This window comes from Ictidomys tridecemlineatus, chromosome 12 (genome assembly GCF_052094955.1).
Source record: "Ictidomys tridecemlineatus isolate mIctTri1 chromosome 12, mIctTri1.hap1, whole genome shotgun sequence".
Taxonomy (NCBI): Eukaryota; Metazoa; Chordata; class Mammalia; order Rodentia; family Sciuridae; genus Ictidomys; species Ictidomys tridecemlineatus.
Window position 1 is genome coordinate 76,426,748 of NC_135488.1, and position 20,645 is coordinate 76,447,392.

General features: G+C 37.0%; 1 protein-coding gene across 2 annotated transcripts in view; it reads left to right on the plus strand.

The window, feature by feature from the left end:
* The window catches only part of Efemp1 (EGF-like fibulin extracellular matrix protein 1), a 56,143-nt gene that overhangs the window by 29,562 nt on the left and 5,936 nt on the right, over positions 1-20,645 (plus strand). For both annotated transcript variants that reach the window (XM_078029155.1, XM_078029156.1), the window contains exons 5-9: positions 10,337-10,459; positions 14,087-14,206; positions 15,193-15,312; positions 16,607-16,726; positions 20,516-20,639. In XM_078029155.1, coding sequence (XP_077885281.1) covers positions 10,337-10,459; positions 14,087-14,206; positions 15,193-15,312; positions 16,607-16,726; positions 20,516-20,639 — 607 coding nt within the window. The remainder of the gene's footprint in view (positions 1-10,336; positions 10,460-14,086; positions 14,207-15,192; positions 15,313-16,606; positions 16,727-20,515; positions 20,640-20,645) is intronic.

The window sequence follows — 20,645 nt, forward strand, 5'->3', positions numbered from 1 at the left end:
GTTTGAATACTCCTGCCTCATGATACTGAAGGTGTTTTAACACAGAGAGGGAAAAAAAAAATCTCAGTCTTTGCCAACATAGTTTATTAGCAAATTAGATTTAAGTGTGCGTGATATTCATGGGTAACTTGGAGAAAATGCTAACTATAATGTGAATTTGAAACAAAACCAAGAAGTCTAAAATTCTTGGTTTAATGGTACTTTATCAAAGATCTGGGCACAAGCTGAAAGTTGTTCACATTTAACATTTTAATCACTGAATAAACATGAAAAATACTAATACAGGACAAGGAATAACAAGTCAAAGACTTCTCAACTGCTTTCTAGGTCAAGGAGGAAGGAGGAAACAAATAGCCACTTTTTAAAAAAAATATATTTTAGTTGTAGATGACCACAATAACTTTTTTTTTTTAAATGTGGTGCTGAGGATCGAGCCCAATGCCTCACATATATTAGGCAAGTGCTCTACCGCTGAGCCACCTCTCTAGCCCTCAAAATAACCACTTTAAAAATGAAATCTTTCCTTGCTTCATTTTATCACCAAGCAAGTTTTTCAGGTGTTAGAGGAGACATTATAAAATGTAAAAGTTAACTTCACAACTATACAATGATAGATACATGTGCACCATATGTCAAACAAGAATACAGATCTTCCATATTTTGTCAAATCTTCTCAATTTTCTATGTTAGGGTAGATGCAGCATCTGTTTTTCAACTTTTGTCTTTATTATCAACATTACCAAGTTTAGAGAAAAGTTAATTGTGTAGTAACATAGAACATTGAACCTCAACATCCAGATTAAAACACCATTTACACACTACCAGATTGGCCTGCAGCACCTTACCACCATTCTTAAACACAGACAACTAACCAAATCCCCACCCACTGCTAGGTTCCACATTGCACTATGTCCAGAGATAGGAAGCACATTACTCCTACATTCAAACACCTAGTGAGTACATTTTTTCCTTACATGGAACTAAAATCTACTTTCCTTGAATTTTGCCCATTCATTCTAGTTCCACCTTTTGGAAATACATGATTGAGTCTGTTCCTTCTTTTCTAAGCAGCCCTTCAAAACCCTGAAGTCCATGTTTATAGCCAATTATGACTCTTACGAAATGAGGACAAGGGAGAAAGATAAGATTGATGCGAGGTACAAGGAAGGGGTGGGGGGGTTCTAGGCTTTCTTATGTACTGGTATTTGTTCCCACAGATTTTGATATGTAATATTTTCATTTTCATTCAGCTTCTCCTATTCTCCAATTTGGATTTGGCCATTTTCTTTAAGACATGGATTGTTTTAAAGTGTATGCTTTCTTTTCCAAAACAAGGGTTTTCCCCCCTCCCTGGTTTTATTGCTGCCATTGCTGTTTTTGTCATTGCTTTGTTTTTATCTTATTTGCACAATTAGAGAACATAGTTTGTATGTGGAAATTTATTTTAGACTTGCCTTAAGGCTAGCATACAGCCATTTTCTTTTTTCCATATTTTTATTGGTGCATTATACTTAATGATGGGATTCATTGCTACATATCTGTTCATGCACATGACATAATGACATAATTTGGTTGATATTGTTCCCCAGTATTGCCCTTTTCCCTTCCCTATTCCCTTTCTTTTATTTTATTAGCCTCCTTTCTAATTTTCTCAAGATCCCCTTGCCTTTCTTATTTTTCCTCTCCAGCTTCCATATAATTGAAAAAAATATGATCCTTGACTTTATGAATTTGTGTATTTCCTTTAATGTTCCCTCAATCCTTAGAAAGGTTATGTATTCCATATAGAAAGACATACAGAAAACTTTTAACTGGTTGATATATAAATAAGTGTATTTTATATATATATATATATTTTTTTTTTTTTTAAAGAGAGAGAGAGAGAGAGAATTTTAATATTTATTTTTTAGTTTTCGGTGGACACAACATTTTTGTTTGTAGTGGTGCTGAGGATCGAACCTGGGCCACACGCATGCCAGGCGAGCGCTCGAGCCACATCCCCAGCCCAATTTTTTATATATTGTTATATATCAATTAGTTCAAAAATTTTAATCATGTTAATTATATATATATATTTTAATTTCTGAAAACGTAGGCTTGTTTTCTCAGTTCTTGGGAGAAATGTGTTAAGATCTCACCAAAATTATGTTTTGTCTACTCTATCCTTTAGTTTTATCCACTTTTGCTTTATCTACATTAAGATAATGTGATTAAATGTATATGCATTTTCCTGGTGAATTCAAATTTTCATTATTATGTGGTATTCTTTTTATTCTTTAATAATCTTTTTCCCCCTTAAGTGAACTTGCTATTAAAATTCCTAAGTTAACTTTATTTTATTTAGTGTTCGCATGGTGTATTTTCCAACTCTTTTAATTTATGTATCCCTGTATTGAAATAATATCTCTTGAAATAGCATATTTGGGTTTTGTTTTTAAATCATTCTCATAATGGGGGGGGGGAGCAGTTCAGAGAGCATTTAGTCCACTTATATTTAATGCAACTACTGACATGTTTAGGCTTAAAACTACCATTCTACCATTTGTCATCTGTTAGTCCAGCAAATTTTAGCTTCTCCCCCTCTTCATTTTTTTTTATTTCTTGCCTTCTCTGTAAATTGATGAAATATTTTGTATGATTCCATTTTCACTTCCATTAACGTTGTAGTTTTATATTCTTTTAATCTTCCTTTAATGTTTTTCCTAGGGATTACTTGAATGGTCCTCCATGATTTATTAAGATCTAAAATAAATTAGAAATTTCAATCCTTACTGGATAATGTGAAGAACTTAAAATTTGTAAACTCCATTTACCTTCTGGTCAATCTATATGCTATTATTCTCATATATTTTAATTCTAAATATTTTATAAATCTCCAACTATAAATCGCCTACTAGTATCATTTTGCATAGTCAGCATTCATTTAGATTTACTCACTTTTATACTTTACACTGCTCATTCTTGTGCTGGAATTTTTTGCCAAAAAGAGGGGAATAAAAGAATTTAGTGTAAATTTGGTGAGTCCATCTACCATCACCCTTCTTCCTACCTCTTTACTTCATTTGGAATTCAGAAAAACACTTGGGGAACATTGTGCAGAAATAACCTAGGTAAGATGTGATGAAATGGGCAGGAAAATACACACAAGAGGGCAACACGCTCTGGAGGCAAGAGGCACAAAGACATACTTTATTGAAAAACCTTTAGACAGTTAATGAGTTGGAGAAGTACTGCCAAGTTACATTCACCAAATTTAGTACTATGCCTCGATTTAGTGGGCACAAAAGCTGCTTATTATTGAATGAACAAATATAATGTAATTGGTCTCATATAATTAGGAGGTCACCAAGCCATGCTTGTTATAATTGGCATTGCCATAGCCAGGGGCTTTTGTGACCTCAAGTGATGATTTGCCTGAAGGAGTAAGCCTGGAATGTGCATGCTTTGGGCTAGGGAGACTCTCTAAGCTGGCTGTAAGGCCAAGAATCAACTCACAGGGCTCATGTAGGGCTTGATATTCAGTTGAATGTAGTCGATTTCCCTTCAGTTCATCAGTCTCCAGGGTTTGATTTGAGACCAGGGAGACAGAGAATGGGGGAGAGGTAAGATGAAGTGGTGAGGATTCAGGAAAACACAATTAAAATATCAGTGCAAAGGCATCCCATAATAAGTTGAGATCATAATTCTTCCCAAGCCCATTCAGTTTGAAGCAGAACTCCAACCTGTATAAAACAAACTTGAACTTTTACACAGAGGGTCTTTAATTCCTAGTACTGAGCCACCTTGGAGCAAAGACTAATAATACTCCTTGTTTCAAAATACACTCTTATTCCACAGGTTACAGACTGATGATTGGTTGTAATAACCCAAATTTCAGGGTATCTTTCCCAGCCATTTTTTTAATGGATAATTAAGTTAAGAAGACAAAGAAAAAAAACAGGAGAGTTTAGCTGGGTATGATATAGTCACTGAGATGCCAGAAAATAACCACTGACACAAAACAAGGATTTATCTATAGAAAACGTTGTTTTCTTAAGGTTGTGAAAGCAGTAAGCTCCACTTTGTCAGTGTGTGAAAAAAGCTGAAATGAATCAGCTCGAAAGCCTTGGTTTTCTTGCTTGTTCTTCTGTTTTAGCCTATGACTGATTGTTTCATTTGGTTTGTGTATAGTATAGATGAGTCACAGATTGATCATTCACATATATCAGTTGGTTTTCTTCCCACATTTATGAATATGTCTAACCTCATCCAGTCATCTTGCAAACAAAAGCTGTTATCCACAGAGGAAACTAGAGATCGAGGGTCCATTTTCAATGCAAATTCTTCATCATTTCTAAAAAGGCAACTCCAGTACATGTAGCATGATATTTCCATATGGGAACTGCATATTGCAAGAGTCTGATAAAACACTGCTATGCCAAGGACTGCCAGGATACTTGATTTGTCACTTTCTAAAACAAAGACAATGAATCAAGGAGGCTGATATTTGTTGACTTTGGTGATATTTTTGTTTATCATTTAAAGCACACCAAATTATTAACAATATGTTTTGCCAGAACTGATAACAATCTAGAACTATAAATCTAATGCTGGCCATCAATGAAGACAGTTCTCTTCTCTTACTTAATATCAGTATTTATTTTCTCCACTAGAACTGCTTAGCTTGGGTGAATTCTAGCTGATAATTTCAGAAGGGTGAAAAGCTAACTAGAACTGGGCATTTGGCCCAGATAAATCTGATTCCAGTACTGTGAAGGAAGCAGCAAGGGAACTAGAAGGTCTTTGACAAAAATTGTTGATAATTGGCTAAGAACTGGGGAGGGAAACAGAAAACTTGGAGCACTCTGAATGTTATTGTAAACAAAAGAAAGACTTCAAGGGAGGACTCAAGGTGCTACAAGATTATCGAGAAATATAAAATCTTTATGGCTACAAGAAAAACTCTGCTATCTAGTGACTCTTAGGAAATAAGCCTTTCTAAAAAACTAAACTACAGAAGTACACTGGAACTCTTGGGTTTGAATCTCTGCTTTGTGTGATCTTAGGCAAGCTACCTCACTGAGCCTACATTTCAGTAACCTCCTTCCTCATCTGTTAATTGTGGATGATGCAATCACCTTTTCCACAGGACTGGGTTTTATAAATCTGATGCCCTCACCAAATAATAGATCTTTTCATGCTGTCAAGCATTTTCATTCCAATTAATTTTAGAATTTTAATAAATTATAAATGAAGCTATATAAAATATTATATATTTTGATTATGATTTCAATCAATACAACTTAATATCTTGATTACTCAGGTTATAATTATCAATTGCCCTTAATAAATAAGGCAATAATAAAACAACAACACCCTCAACTCTTGCTAAACTAGTTCCTACCTTCCAGGATTAATACTGAAAAATAAGATGAATATTCCAAGTTACTATAAGACCTCTATCTAGTGAGTCCCTTTTATTTCATTTAGAAAGTTTCATTGATACTATGACCCTAGATCCCATAGCTATCACAGAATAAAAATCACTTCAACCCCCTTCCTCCTGTTTCAGGGCACACCCATTAATAGTCTATGGTGGCTTATTCAAATGTACTTCTGGATTATTTCTTAAACCTAAAGCAGCACAAATTAGAACGGTCTAAATAAGCACTCAATAGCATTCAAAATGCAGATAATTTGTTGCCCATAAAAACGCACTGAAGTGACTCCATGTCGTGGTAAGTTATCAAATTATGGAAAGAACATTGCAGAGATTAAAATGTTGCATAAGAGAGAGAAAGCAGCATGAGTCAGGGGTTTGGGAAATATGAGTCAGACTGAAAGGAGGGAGCCAAAAAACAGAGAGAATGAAGGCCTAAGCAGGAACTTAATGGACACCACAGTGATGTGGACACCATTGCTTCCATTAGCTTGGAGAAGAGATCAAATGTGTGGTTCCATCGACTGACGGCCAGTGTGATAAAGACGCTAGAAGAAACAGCTGAGCAAAGATTAGTCTGGACTATTTAAAGCAACTAAAGTTGCCAAAGTCAGCAAGAGAGGGACCCACGAATAGTATAAATCACTAGGAAGGAGACCGTGGGCACATTTTTGAAAAATGAGAGAATCACCAAATATTGCCATTAGTTATTCTTAATATATTATAATGATGAAATATGTTGTGATATTTTAGGAAGCACATTCTATTATTTTGTTCTCTGTTAATGTCAACATTAGGTTATGACTGCATAGTTCAGGTCTGCTTGCTGTGTTGTATAATCCAAACTCTCTAATCCCACCTTTAGGGCTTTACTTTATTTTGTATTCTAATTTGTCATATATGACAGCAAAATGCATTACAATTCATATTACCCATATAGAAGGGCCCTGAATTTTATTCGGACTTGAGCCAGCAGTTTATGAGCAACTTCTGCCAGTCACTGTACCAGGCTCCTTATACACACAGTGCCTCCAGTGTGCTGACTTCAGCTCCTTCCATTCTCCTCATGCACAGCAACAGGGTCTTACCACTGTTTTCTAATGGGAACAGCTTTCTCCTTAGAAACAAGCTCATTTTCCTGCTAATTCATGTATCTCATCTTTTTCAAAATGCAACGGAGGACCCACCTCCTTGGCAAATCTCCTAAAGCTGCTTCCTTCTTAGGCTGCTTCATGCCTCATGGACTCTTCTGCACTCTGGCTTTACATTATTCCCACTGACCAATACTTTGTTGATTTTGCTGCGTTTGTTTGTCAGTTCTTGCACGTTACACTATCCTATAAATTTTAGTTCCATGAGATTAAAGCACTGACCCTACTTTCCTTAAACTCTAGGCATCAATTCCCAGCAAACAGTAATGACTCATTCATCCATTTATTGAACAAATAAGTATTGAAAAATCACCATGTGCTATGCACTCTACTGGGCTAGGCACACAGAAAAAGTAAGATATAGATTCCATCCTTAAAGAGCTTGATTCCAGGGCCCACGGCATATGCTGACTACCTTAAAAACCAAGTAAGCTTAACTATCGAGAATAAATGGTAGATAATTTAAAAACACAATGCAAACTCCTCTCCCCAGAGTATTTATTCTTTCATTATCAGGAAAATCTTGACAGACTTGAATAGTTTCCCTGAAAAATAAAGCATTGTTCTTGCCTATGCACATACCCCCCCACCCCCAGTATAGATGTAGAAAGTGGATTTTTGACTACACACCGCAGAGGTGCCTGCAAAAGACATTGTTTGTGTTGGCTGAATTAGTGATTTTTGAAGCATATTGAAATGCCTACAAGTAGAAAAGACAAATATAAGAGAGTTTATCAACATATAATGATTTTGATGTGACCTTGTATAGCTGTGTAAATGTGCAATGACAGGATGTTAAAGAGCAATTGTTTTAAATAGTGAAAGTAATAGTTTAAGTAAACAAATGAATGTATACTATAATAGATGATAGATCAAACAAATTCATTCCATTGGGAGACTTCAGCACTAGATAACCTGCTAAAAGCAAGGAGGAATATATTATAAACTGAAGTCAGAGAAGCAATAAGTGGAAATACAGTAAATAGCTGCTTTCTGGAGCCAGGGATGGTGACACATACTTATAATCCCTGCAACTCAGGAGGCTGATGCAGGAAGATTGCAACTTTGAGGTCAGCCTGGGCAATTTAGCAAGACCTTGTCAAAAAATAAAAGGGCTGGGAATGTAGCTCAGTGGTAAAGCACCCCAGAGTTCAACTTCCAGAACCAAAAAACAAAACAAAACAAAAAGCCTGCTTTCCTGGTCACAGAGACTACTTTCTCGACCATTTTGGAAGTCCAGGTAAGTAGAAAGTATAATCACTAGTCAACATTAGGTGAGGCTGATCCTACTGCAGCTTTGCTTGTTTTATGTTATTTATTTATTGATTGATTGATTGATACTGGAGATTGAACTCAGAGGTGCTTTACCACTAAGCTATACCTCAATCCCCTTTAATTTTTTTTTATTCTGGGTCAGGGCCTCTCTAAATTGCTGAGGTTGGTCTCTAACTTGTGATCCTCCTGCTTCAGCTTCCTGAACTGCTGGGATTACAGGCATGCACCCACTGCCAGCTTTGCTTGGTTTTTGATAGAGAAAAGAACATAGTGAGAGTGGAGGTAGTGGTATTTTGGTTTTGGTTTGTTTGTTTTTATTAAATTACTTTAACTTTTGTTTGTTTCTATTAAATAACCCTCTGGGAGCTAAGGAGACATTATAGTTAAGGAGTAGCAGCACAGGTTTCTGTATTTAAAAACTATTCAATGATGCATTGATTCCACTGGACATGTTAGCTTGTTTATCAAAGAGACTGAGAAATAAACAATGTGAAAATAGGAAGGAAATGGTAGGACATCGAGAATGCAATGGAGTGGAGGCAGTTTGCAGAGAGATGTCTCCAAAAGAATAAGCCTCAGTCACTGGTGAGGCCTCCCTTAGAAATGCAGCAGCAGCCCAAGTCCTTGATCTTCTGCCAGAGTGTGCTGAGGAAACCTGCCACATCTGAATCTAACATTGCCATATCTCTCAGGGCTGTTATCACCGCAAATGCTGGCAAATGTTCTTGACATAAAACAATAGGAATTCTGCTGTCATTTCTGCATTAACTAGTCATAAAGCTCTGAAGAAACCCCAGTAGAAAGGTTTTCATCAAGTGCATATGAGAAAATAATAAAAGACACAAAAAGGAGCAGATTAATCTCACAGAAAGATTATCGAACCATTGTATTGTACCCAAAAAGCACAATTTGCAATCACTGATTTGAAACTAACAGTAATAGTAATAGTACTGGTAAATTTCAAAACAGAGCCAGAAACATACCAAGAAAGCTCAGCTAAAACTTTATCACCAGGTTCAAAGAATTATGTAAGTAGATGTGTTCATAGGTTATTATCCAACAAATAGCCGTACAACACTCAAGTATTTTTCACCTTCTGTCCCTCTTTCTTGTGGAAGAATCTTTGTTATCATTTCCATGCCCAGCTAAGTGAAACAGTTATCTGAGGACAGACTTCTTACAACCAGGTCTTCCTACATTAGGACACTGCATAATGCAATAATTCACCTTGAAAACATGGAAAATGAAAAAATGAGGCAAAAACACAAACGACCACTCTCTAAACTTCTGAAAGGGAAAGCAGAGATTGCATGAACTCAGATGATTGGTTATTTTTTTAAAAAAATTGATTCTTGGTCCACTATTTCTGCTAGAGCACCCCCATGTAGACCATAGTGATTATTTAAGACATAATGATTTAAGATCCCCTAACTCTATCTCAGTTTTCATGCAAAATGTGTCATCTCAGAATTATATGTCATACGATACTCTTAATGACACTTAAGAGTCTTCAATTAGAGAATGCCAAAACTGTGTAATGCTTTCATTTGTTCTATTTAACTTCATGATGTGGGAGATTTGAATGTATACAAAGGTGATATAAATAGGGAAAATTGAATTCACTTATAAATGACAGTAAACTTGAATGTACACACACGATTTTATATCACATTTTCATATGAAACAAATTCTCTAAACTGGTTTTATATGTTCAGCTGAGTTTTTTGTTTGTTTGTTTTGGGTTGTTTGTTTGTTTTACTTTTCTAGAATAATGACCTGCTTACTCCTTAAGGAACATTTGGTGAAATCCTAAAATGCTTTGAGAAATTGTGTATTTTAAACTACACCAGTCTTTGTCTCCTAGAGGAATATGATCTTATTGAATCCCTTGCATTTTGAATTTGCAATGAAAAATTTATACACAAATGTTACTCTACCATTTGCAAAAAAATTTAAAAAGCAACATGAAATTAAATGTATAATATTAGTTAGACCCACTTACTGGGCAGATTTTTAAAGCCTTGTAAATAGAAATTATAATGTAATATATGGGTGGAAAAGCCAGGTATCATACAACTTATTAAAATTTTAAAACACACTAACTACTATATCCAACTAGATGCACACACCTAATCCCTCTTTAACAAAAGTATAAACATCTTCTGCCTGTTAGGAGACTGGCACATGATGGGTAAGGGGTTGAGGATAGGGTGAGATTTTAGCTGCATCTGCAATGTTTTATTTCTTAACAAAACAAAAGCAGCCAAGAAAAGCATGGCAAAATGTTAGTGTTTTAACAAACCATTATCTATGAAGTTATTTACTGAATCCTTGAAATAATTTAAATTTAAAATATTTTCAATATAACAAAAGTATAATGCTTTAAGAACAAAGTCAAAAATCAGTTTAAGAAAAGCAATGGCAAAATGGAAGAAATGATAAAATCTTCACAATCTACTGAAACATTGTTTGTGTTGCGTGTCTTGGACAGACATCGACGAGTGCACTGCAGGGACGCACAACTGTAGAGCAGACCAAGTGTGCATCAATTTACGAGGCTCCTTTGCATGCCATTGCCCTCCAGGGTATCAGAAGCGAGGAGAGCAGTGTGTAGGTAAGTCCCATGGGGCAGTAAACAGAGCCTTGTCCTGGGCATCTTCAGGCATTCACAGCAAAGCACCCATATCCATTGAAGAATGATAGTAATGATACTTCCTCTTTTGTTGACTACCAATCCATTCTCTAACAAGAACAACTAGCCTTAAAGGTTAAGCCTATCCTGAACAGCAAAGTGTTACAGATTAAGCCAAAGCAGAAATCTTTGGTACAAATTGGACCACAAGGGCAACCAAGAAAATAATTCTAAATTAGCGGGTATTGCACCAACACATTAGTGATGTGGCTTTGGCACACTGTTGCATAGCTCACACAGCACAGCACACAGGGCAAAGGGTGAAGTTCAAATCCCAGCTCCATCCCCACAAGGCATTTTGAGGCATTAAGCATTGAGAACCTAAGTTCTCAGTGTCTTTCCTTGTTCCTGTGTCCTGTGGAGACAGCAGTCCCTACCTCAGGAGCTCACACACAGGAGCACTCACCACAGAGACAGGCCCTGTGTGGTGCAGCTGCTTGCCATCATCATGCAGAGATTAACAGAAAGGCCAGAGACTGTTGCCAGCCTGTGCCAGGTGTTTTAAGTGCAGAGCCACGCATAATACCTGCTCCCTTGAGGGTCTGAGCGTGTCAGCTCCCTGAGGGCAAGGGCCAGGTCAGCTTGTGTCACTGCTGGCTCCAGAGTCCTCAAAGAGAGCCCACCACACAGAGGATGGATGCTCCATGGGTGCATTTTGCATTCAAAATGGAAGAAGACAGTGTGAGGAGGTAAACTAGCAAATAGTGAAGTCAAATAAAGCATCCTGGCTCAATAGTGAGGCCCAGCAGTAGCCCTGAAACTCTGTAATTGAGTCCCTCTGTCCATTTATTTATATACCGCCTCTTACCACAGGCCAATGAAGAGGCCTTATTTTCTCTTAGGAATAGAGGGTGAGGATGTGGAGATAGGGAATCACTTTTCACCCACAAGTGTGAGCTGTTGACATTAGGTTGTCAGCACTGAGCTTCTTGTGGGCCATGGCCCAGTTCTGCCTGCCATGGGCCGTGCCTAGATGCTGGGGTTGGTGCCCAGCCTCTAAGGAGCACCCAGGGTTTGTAGCAGTTGAGCCATGGTTTGGGAAAAGAGTGTGGGGAAACTCCACAGATACCAGAGCTTTGCCTCTTGTGTTAGTTAATAAAATAAACGTTCCAGAAGAAAGAACTAACTCATCCTACTACAGGGCAAACCTAGAAGACAGGAACATAATATGGTCACAGCCCTTTGTGAGAAAATAGGAAGAGACCTTCATGACTAATTATACACATACACTGTCACACTGCAGTACCCCCACGCAAGTTCTTTCCTGTTCCAAGAACATTCCCTCCTAGCAAATTTCTGTTCAGTCCCAGTTCAGAGTACCTCCTCTAGCAAGCCTTCGGTGATCCATCCAACTATAATTGGTCACTCTTTCCTCATCAACTATGATGAAATATCCTTTTGCAGATCTCTAACCTGTTGCAAGACCAATACATCTATAAGGTATAATAAAAAATATTGTGGTAATGTCAATTGCTATACCTAAACATGTACTTTTAGTTTCTGTATCGATCCAAATAGTCCATGGACCAGCAGCACTCAGCAGGTCACACTTTGTGTAGCACAGTGTGCTCCTTCTATCCCTTGTACACCTGTCTATTATTGATCTTATTATTCCATGGGGAAATTTGCTTCATGCCTATATTCCATACTAGGCAGATGCAGATCATTATAAACTGGCGGTGCCAAACACATGTTACCATATAACAATGGTTGATGAATGTCCACTGGTTGAGAAGACATACATTATTTAGCAAGAAATTATTTTAGGGATGACTGTGTGCCAGGCGTTGTTCTACATACTGGCTATAATAATGAACAAACAGATTGTACAAAATCATAACTATTAGAAAGTACCATTTGTATAACTGACTATCAAAACTGGAACCTGCCTATAATACAAGGCACTAGGAAGCACTGTGCTAAGTAGCCTTAAATTTCCATTTATTCAAATAATGATTATGGGGCACCCACTATGCCAGTCCTTGTTCCACATATTAAGCATATGGCATGATCAGGAAAAAAAAAAAGACCCACTGTTTTTACCTTAAGGAGAAGATACAGGTTTTATTTGGCCTGTATTATAGTGAGGGAGACAAACAAGAGGCAGATAAATATATAACTCAATGTCAAGTGATGCAAAGGGCTCAAGGAAATTCCCTCCTAGTAAATTTCTGTTCAGTCCCAGTTCAGAGTACCTCCTCTAGCAAGCCTTCAGTGATCCATCTAAAGCAATAAAGATAAAGAAATAGATGGGGCAGAATAAACTATTTTATATGTGTGGGAGAGATGACCTCCTTGAGGAGGTGACATTGATCAGACAATATGCTTTAATAAGTAGGTTAAGGAGCTGAAGCTGTAGATCAGTGGTAGAGCACTTGCCTGGCATGTGTGAGGTACTGGGTTCCATTCTCAGCACCACATATAAATAAGTAAAATAAAGATCTATCAACAACTAAAAAAAAATCTTTAAAAGATGCAGGTTCAATCAAAAATATTTTGCAGCTTATTAATAATAGCTCCCATTTATTTTTACCTGCTGTGATCCAGGAACTTTGCCTACATTATGTCATGTAATCCTCCCAGCAATTCTATCATATTTTTTACACTGTTACTTATGGAAGAGGAAATGGAAGTTTGAGAATTAAGACCAAGCTCGTAATTGCCAAAGTGAAAATCCAAACTTAGGTTACCTTGAAGCCACTTGAGCACACTGCCTCTCACATATTTAAAGTACCCAAACAGCTCCACATTGTTTTGTTTCGTTTTACCAAAAGGCAGGGTCTGTATACAGTGTTACCTTGTACCTGCATACTTTTTGCTCTGAATGACACATGCCATGTTGGAGTTGTCATTAAGCATAGAGTCATGAATTAGTGACATTTTATTATGCTTCTAAGATGTTCGTCTTCCTCTGCAAGTTCTCAGTTGAGCATCTTATGGTTGGAAATATTTGTCTGAGATAGACACCATCTGGAACACCTCATTGGTGTCAGCAGGGCCCTCTCAAGAGATGACTTGTTGTGCATCCTTTCTTTCCACAGCATTCTTTCATTTGACTCTCACAAAAACTTCCTAAGATACATATGGCAAGCTTTCCTTTCACTGTGTGCAGAAGAAACCCCAGGACACAGAACATTTCAGTGACTTAGCCCCTGTCACCAGCCACACATACTCTACAATTCCTTTCCTTTCTTTTAGTTTCATGCTGCCTTGCTTAATTGGTTTTTACCTCATTTATAAGATTTTAGCTCCCCACATGGACATTCTCTTATGTATGCGAAGTGGTCTTATTTACTTTACTCTTTTAAGTCTCAACCCACCTAGCCAGGCTTATTTATCACACACTGGGGTATGCAGTCTTCGTTCTTAACATCTTATTTAACTTCAGAATGCTGATTCAAGTATACTTAAAACACCTATACCCGAATTTTAGTAACAAAGGGATTTTTTTTTTTAAATAAAGTCTTCCCTACATAGGTTTTCTAGATCATCTCTGTTGAAAACTTGGTAAGTCAATAATTTGTCTCTCTGTGTGTGCTGGTCACCTAGACATAGATGAGTGCTCTGTGCCTCCGTATTGCCACCAAAGATGTGTGAACACTCCAGGCTCATTTTACTGCCAGTGCAACCCCGGGTTTCAATTGGCGGCAAACAACTACACCTGTGTAGGTAAGTCTTGAGGAGACTGCCATCCTAACTATTTCTGTCTTTTAAAAAAAAAAAAAAAGGAGACCCCATATCAAGGTGCACTACTTCCAGTTTTCAGCATTCTTTAATGAACTGGTTTCCATCAACTTCCCTTGAGCAATCATTTAATGCTGAAAGGACAATAACTAACGTGTTTCCTAAAACACATCAACATGTGAACAGAAACCTTTTTGAAGCTTGGTTTTAGCTTTCCTCTGTAAGTGTATCAAAATTTCTTTCAAATTATAGATCAATTGATATACACACACCAATTCGTCAACAGGGTGTGATATAGATGATAATGGTGCCAAGGGGGTTACTGGAAGTTCAAGTACATAAACTTTCCACTGAAAGTGCATCTGATTTTTACATGCTTCTTCTCCCCTTTCAGAATGCAATGTCACGGCACACAATTATAAGATTGGCATGACATGGAAAGAATCTAGTGCAGGAAAAATGCCTTTTCACAATATTTTCAGTGCCTCAGAGCATTGCAAAACTCTGTATGAGTCTCAAAGGCTTATGTTATAATTGTAATGGAATTTAACAGAAACCATTTAAAAAGTAATAAATAGCACAGATAAATCTTCACTACAGCATGCTGAGAGACCGTATCAGTATGAGTGTCTTATAACAATTATTTATAGACTTGGCATTTTGAATCTGAACAACAAAAGAAAATAGACACTGGAATGTTTATTTATTAGAAGCATTAAATTCTTTGGGGAAGATTTATCAAACATCAAACTGCCGTACCTAGAAAAAAACATTCTGGTATTTCTAAAAGAAGTATATTACAGACCTTTGAAGTTGTTCCAACAAATATGAAACTGAATGGATTTTCTCGGATGAGCTTCTGCAGGGCAAAGAATTCAGCTAGGGAATTACTCATTTATCATCAGATGATATAGGTACAAGAGAGCAAATATATGTTTAAAGATGTGTATATCTACAACCTTTCCCTTCAGATATAAATGAATGTGATGCCAGCAACCAATGTGCTCAGCAGTGCTACAACATTCTCGGTTCATTCATCTGTCAGTGCAATCAAGGATATGAGCTGAGTAGTGATAGGCTCAACTGTGAAGGTAAAATATTTTTGAAATAACATGCAATAAGAGTCCACCCTTGTCAATCATGTGGCTTTCTCTGATCGTGTAGCTGTTGATGAAAACAAATTTTTACTCACACAAATTCTATTCCAAAATCTAATTCATATAGTTTAATGTTGGCTTCTTCATATGTTACCAAGAGGAAAAAAAATTAGAAATAACTGAAATTTTAGATGCTAGCTGGGTCTGATCATTAGAATGGATGTTCTAGTGTGTTGCTTCTCAAAGTGTGATCTGGTGACCCATAACACCAGTGCTCCTGGAAGCTTATTGAGAGATTCAGAATCTCATACCCCAGCCCAAACTTTCTAAAGCAGAGTCTGCATTTAACAAGGATGCCCTATGATTGCTGTGCATGTTTGAATTTGAGAAATGCTGAAGGCATGTCAAAAACATTGCAATAAAAAAAAAAACAAGAGACCTGTCCCCTAGCTTTATTCCTGCCACTGTGTGCCTGGGGTATATTTCTTAAGCTACCTAGGTTTTAGTTTCGTATAAGTAAAAAGACAGCACACTGGTCATCCATCTACTGGATGGATGACCTTCAGAGTCCTGACTGTGCCCATTCCTCTGAATAATTCAAGCAGCATAAGATACCATGAAGGGGATATCATCAACACTTATGTCCTTAAATTCCTCCTGGTCCCTTTCAGATTCACTTGGGGCCATAAAGGTCATACCCTACCCAGAGAAGCCTCACATCATACCATTACCCTCAAAACCATAAGGAGACAGCTCAAGGAAGCTGCTTCTGCAATTCTGAGCAAACTATACATGCACCCCTATTCAGATATGAAAAGCATTCTTCCTCTGAAGACAAGACTCTGCCAAAATGTCACCTCTGAAAACTTGCACAGAGAATGGGCTTGGAATTCAAAGCTCAGATGAATTTAGTAGCAGAGTCACCCAATTTCTGAGAAGACAAACATGAATCTGCATCCTGTGTGGGAGCACAAAGTGAAGTACATGTCCCACAAGCCAATTCATTAAGTCTGTTTAGCTAGTATAGTTAGGTCCAAGATTAACTAAACTGTCCACAATTTATCAGTAAAACTGATGGTAAAAATAAAAACTCCTGATACTAGGAAGTTGTAGAGGGAAATACACTGATATTGTTAGAATTTGACCTCAAGCTTTTGATAAAATCTTATATTTCTGTTTAAAGTTTACAATGTTTTTATTCTCTTTAGCTCATCTAAAAAGTGTATTACCAAAGTAGCAGCATGAAAGTTTTTCAACTCTGTGTCTTTGCGCTTGTCTGATTCAACAGATATTGATGAATGCAGAACCTCAAACTACCTGTGTCAATATCAATGTGTCAATGAACCTGGGAAATTCACATGTATGTGCCCCCAGGGATACCAAGTGGTGAGAGGCAGAACATGTCAAGGTAAATTTGTTTTCTTACATGTGAAGTGTTTGGTTTTACCCAGGAAGAACCTGAAGGAAGTTACAGGATTCTCTACTATAGATTTTCATTTTTCCCACATTGAATATATAATTAGTGCTCTTTGTGTCCCTATTCATTATGAGATAATGCACATCTCATAAAGACGAGACTCCATGTTAGTCTTGACTTTCTTTGGAATTTAGAGTAATAGTTTTCCTTTCTAAAAAGTGTAAATAAGTTTTAATAAAATGTTAATATCTCTACTAACTGGCCCATATAATCTCTTCCAAGCATCTACCAGAAAAGATTCAGTTATGAAAATGTTTCACCATGAGTTTGAGCTTAGAGCCTCAATTTAACATGTGAGTTAGAGATAACCTCAATTTAGTCTTAATTCTCTAAGATACCAAGATTATAAATTATGTAGTAATTTAGGTGATGAGAAAGTCATCCTAATATGTACTAAAATGTGCCTGTATTCTTCAGGAAAAAAAACTGTTAAGCCAAAAAATAACTAATGACCTTGTACCAGCTACAAAATAAATACATAGGTGCTCTTCACACCTGCACATGGATCTGAGAGGCAACCATCTACAATTGTATGATTTCAGAGTCTTTTAGGAAAATTTGAAAATGTGCAAAATTTGAAAATGTACCTCCAATACCACGTGTAGCTTAAAACTTCTTCAAGAGGAAAAAGACTGGTAGATAAAACAAAACATGTAGATAATCCTGAGAAAACTAGTATAAATACTCAAATTTACATAAAACAGTGAAAGTATAAAAAAATGGCTTAACTTGAGGACAGAAAAAATCTGTATGTATTGCATTCTGATGTATGTACTGCATTTCTGCATACTAAATCTGGATGTACTACATTCTATCTACACAATAGTGAGCAAATCAAACTTCTCTTGAGTCTTAGCTCTCTCTTTTGGAAAAAGGAGATGTGGGAATGAAACAATATAATGTGAAAATAATTCATAAACTATGAAGTTCCTACAATTCAAAGTGTTTTTATGGAATATGCTCAGCAATGTCAGGAACTAATAGTAAGTCTTTTCTAGAGACTTTTAAAATCTCAGAATTGGAACGAGTATACACAGGACAATAAGGATCTTTTTAAGAAAGGAAAAGATCAAGGAAAGGAAACACTGGAAAGTCTCGGTCTATATAATAATTGTGTAGGGAAATAGTAACTCAGAGGAACATCGTGACCTGGGCTTTTGTAGCATGAAACTAGACTCCAACCACTAGGTATATGCATAATCAAAATGTCGTTCATTTCTTAATGAACATCTTTATAACCCTTACTAGAAACTCTGTAAATGTTAATTGTAGGGAAACATTGTATTCCATAGGTCTTACTTACTGAACCCTAATTGAGACTTTTAACATGAATATTACATGCAGGAAAATGTTAGCCAGTAGGATATTTTAACCAATTTCCCTGGAGTCCTTCAAACAAATGTCCATGTGTTTCTGATCATAAATGGAGTTGATATTGAACAAAGACAAAAGGAAATTAATGTACAGTAGGATCTTACTTGCCTGACCTATATATCCAGAGACATGTCTGTTTTGAGTAAAGGTGGAAAATGCACTGAAATTACAGATGGAGGTTCATGAATGTTGTTATATTGAAGATATGTAGCTTCAGAATATTTGAGTGAGCCAAAATATTATCTGTGAAAGAGACTTGCATTCTTTTAAAGTATCAACCAATTGCTTTCCCCTACTGAAACCATCCCTCCTGAGCCCTGTCCATAAGAACAAAGTAGAATTCAGAAGGTTTGAATTCTTACGTTCCTCTAAGGGCTTATTTTGGGTATGAAATAACTTTTCTCATTTCCACAGGCTTACAAAAATGAAAACTCTGTGTGTGTGTGTGTGTGTGTGTGTGTTTTATCTAAACAGATAGAAAAAAACATACACATGCAGATGCACGCTCCTCAAATATTTTAATACTCTTCATTTCTGAACAGCCTTCCAGAATGGTTAAGCTGTTGATTATGCTAGACTCTACACTGTCAGAAGTAATAACCAAAGTTATAGATTAAAGCTTCCTTGTGCTGTTGTTGGACTCCTTATAACAAACCAGTCTTAATTTTCCCTTGAGCTAAACATCACCTTTATTTTTTCAAAAGGTAAAAAAGGCTGAAAGGGCAAGTCAATTGTAATTTCTTCAGAGAAAGTTAGGTTTTCTGCCCTCAGCCATAGCTAGTCCAAGAAGACACTTCTTGTGGCTGACTCTTGGAAACTGCATAACTTTTCCAGTTTCCTCCTGGAATTCAGATAAGTTTAGCCAATTGGAAGTCAAAAGAAAAAAAAATTCTCTAAAGACAAGGCATGGAATTATTCTTCCCTAGAGAACTTTGCGCTGGAAAGATGCCTGTCACTAACTACATGAACTTGAATCCACCACTTAACCATGGTGGATTTTTTTCTCCATGTCAAAAGGAGATAACATCTTCTTCACCTGTCTTCACACAGTTTTGTGAAGCAAAACTTAATGTTCTTAAAAGCCAATGTCCCAAGGCAATAACACTAGGTGATAAAAAGGGTTAAAATGCTCTTGCCCTCAAGGAATTCACAATAGAAGGATTAAAACAAAGGGGCAGATTTCAATAATGCAAAGCAGAAAGCAATAAAGATCCTAAAAGTGTATTACCAGGTATGGGAATACAAAAGAGAGATCATATCCCAGCACCCAGCCCATGCCTGGCTTGCAGCAAGGATTCAGTAAATTACCTGTGGAATGAGTAAATGAATGAATGAAAATATCCAATGATGGGAAAGGCATGATTCAGAAAATGTTTATATGGGATAAAAATATAAATCACTATTCAAATGTAAAGGAGATAGACTTAGGGTGATGGATATTAATTTAATTGTTTCTGTGGTTACAATTGCAATGGCTCACTAAGGTGTTCTTTCAAATATCACCTGGGAGTTCTAAATATCCAAATCTAAAATGAGCCTTTGTCCAGCCTAGCCTACTCACAGTTGGAACTTTCCCCTCTGGCTCTTTGGCACCAGCCCCTTCTTCTTCTACACAGTCCTTAAATATCTGTGTTCTACAAGGCGGAAACCCTCATGACATCACTTCCGCTGTGCTCCTTCCTCTGGACCATGGAAACCCCTCATCTATCCCTCAGCGTGCCTACTTCCTGAAACTACCTTCCTAGATGTGTTCTCTCTCCTGAGCTCCTGAGACAAAGGACCAGCTGCCCTCTGCTTAGTTTCTGCTTGCTGCTTTCTCATCCTGGGAAGCCTTCCCCACCCTAGCAATGAAAAATCCACTTAACTACCACCCTTCAAGGCCAATCTGAGATGCCTACTTCTTTTTTCAGCCTTCCCTAATCCTCCAGGCAGAAAGAGTCAATTCCACTTCAAGTCCTTGTGTGTCCTTACCTATCTTCCATTTAATTCCATTTTGCTTTATAAGTAATTGTTCCCAACTAAATTATCATCTCCCTGAGGGAAGGAACTGGTAGGGTATTTGGTTGGTGGGCCTTTCTTAAAAAAATATAAGCCAAGTCAATGGTTAGCATTTGACTTTGAATTTAACAGATAAACAATTGGTACTTATTTTAAAAAAATATCACAAAACGATACATATTAATCTGTGCACAATGGCTCAACTACATCTGTCCTGAATTCAATGTAATGAATTCAGGTTCCACCCAGTTTTGTGTCTTATAGACTGCCTTCCTTGAAACTTACACAATTTTCCTGCCACTTACACAATCTTCTTGATCAATATACTCTTAAACCCTGTGTCTGCAGATATCAATGAGTGTGAGACCGCCAATGAATGCCGAGAGGATGAAATGTGTTGGAATTATCATGGTGGCTTCCGTTGTTACCCACGAAATCCTTGTCAAGATCCCTATATTTTAACATCAGAGAAGTAAGA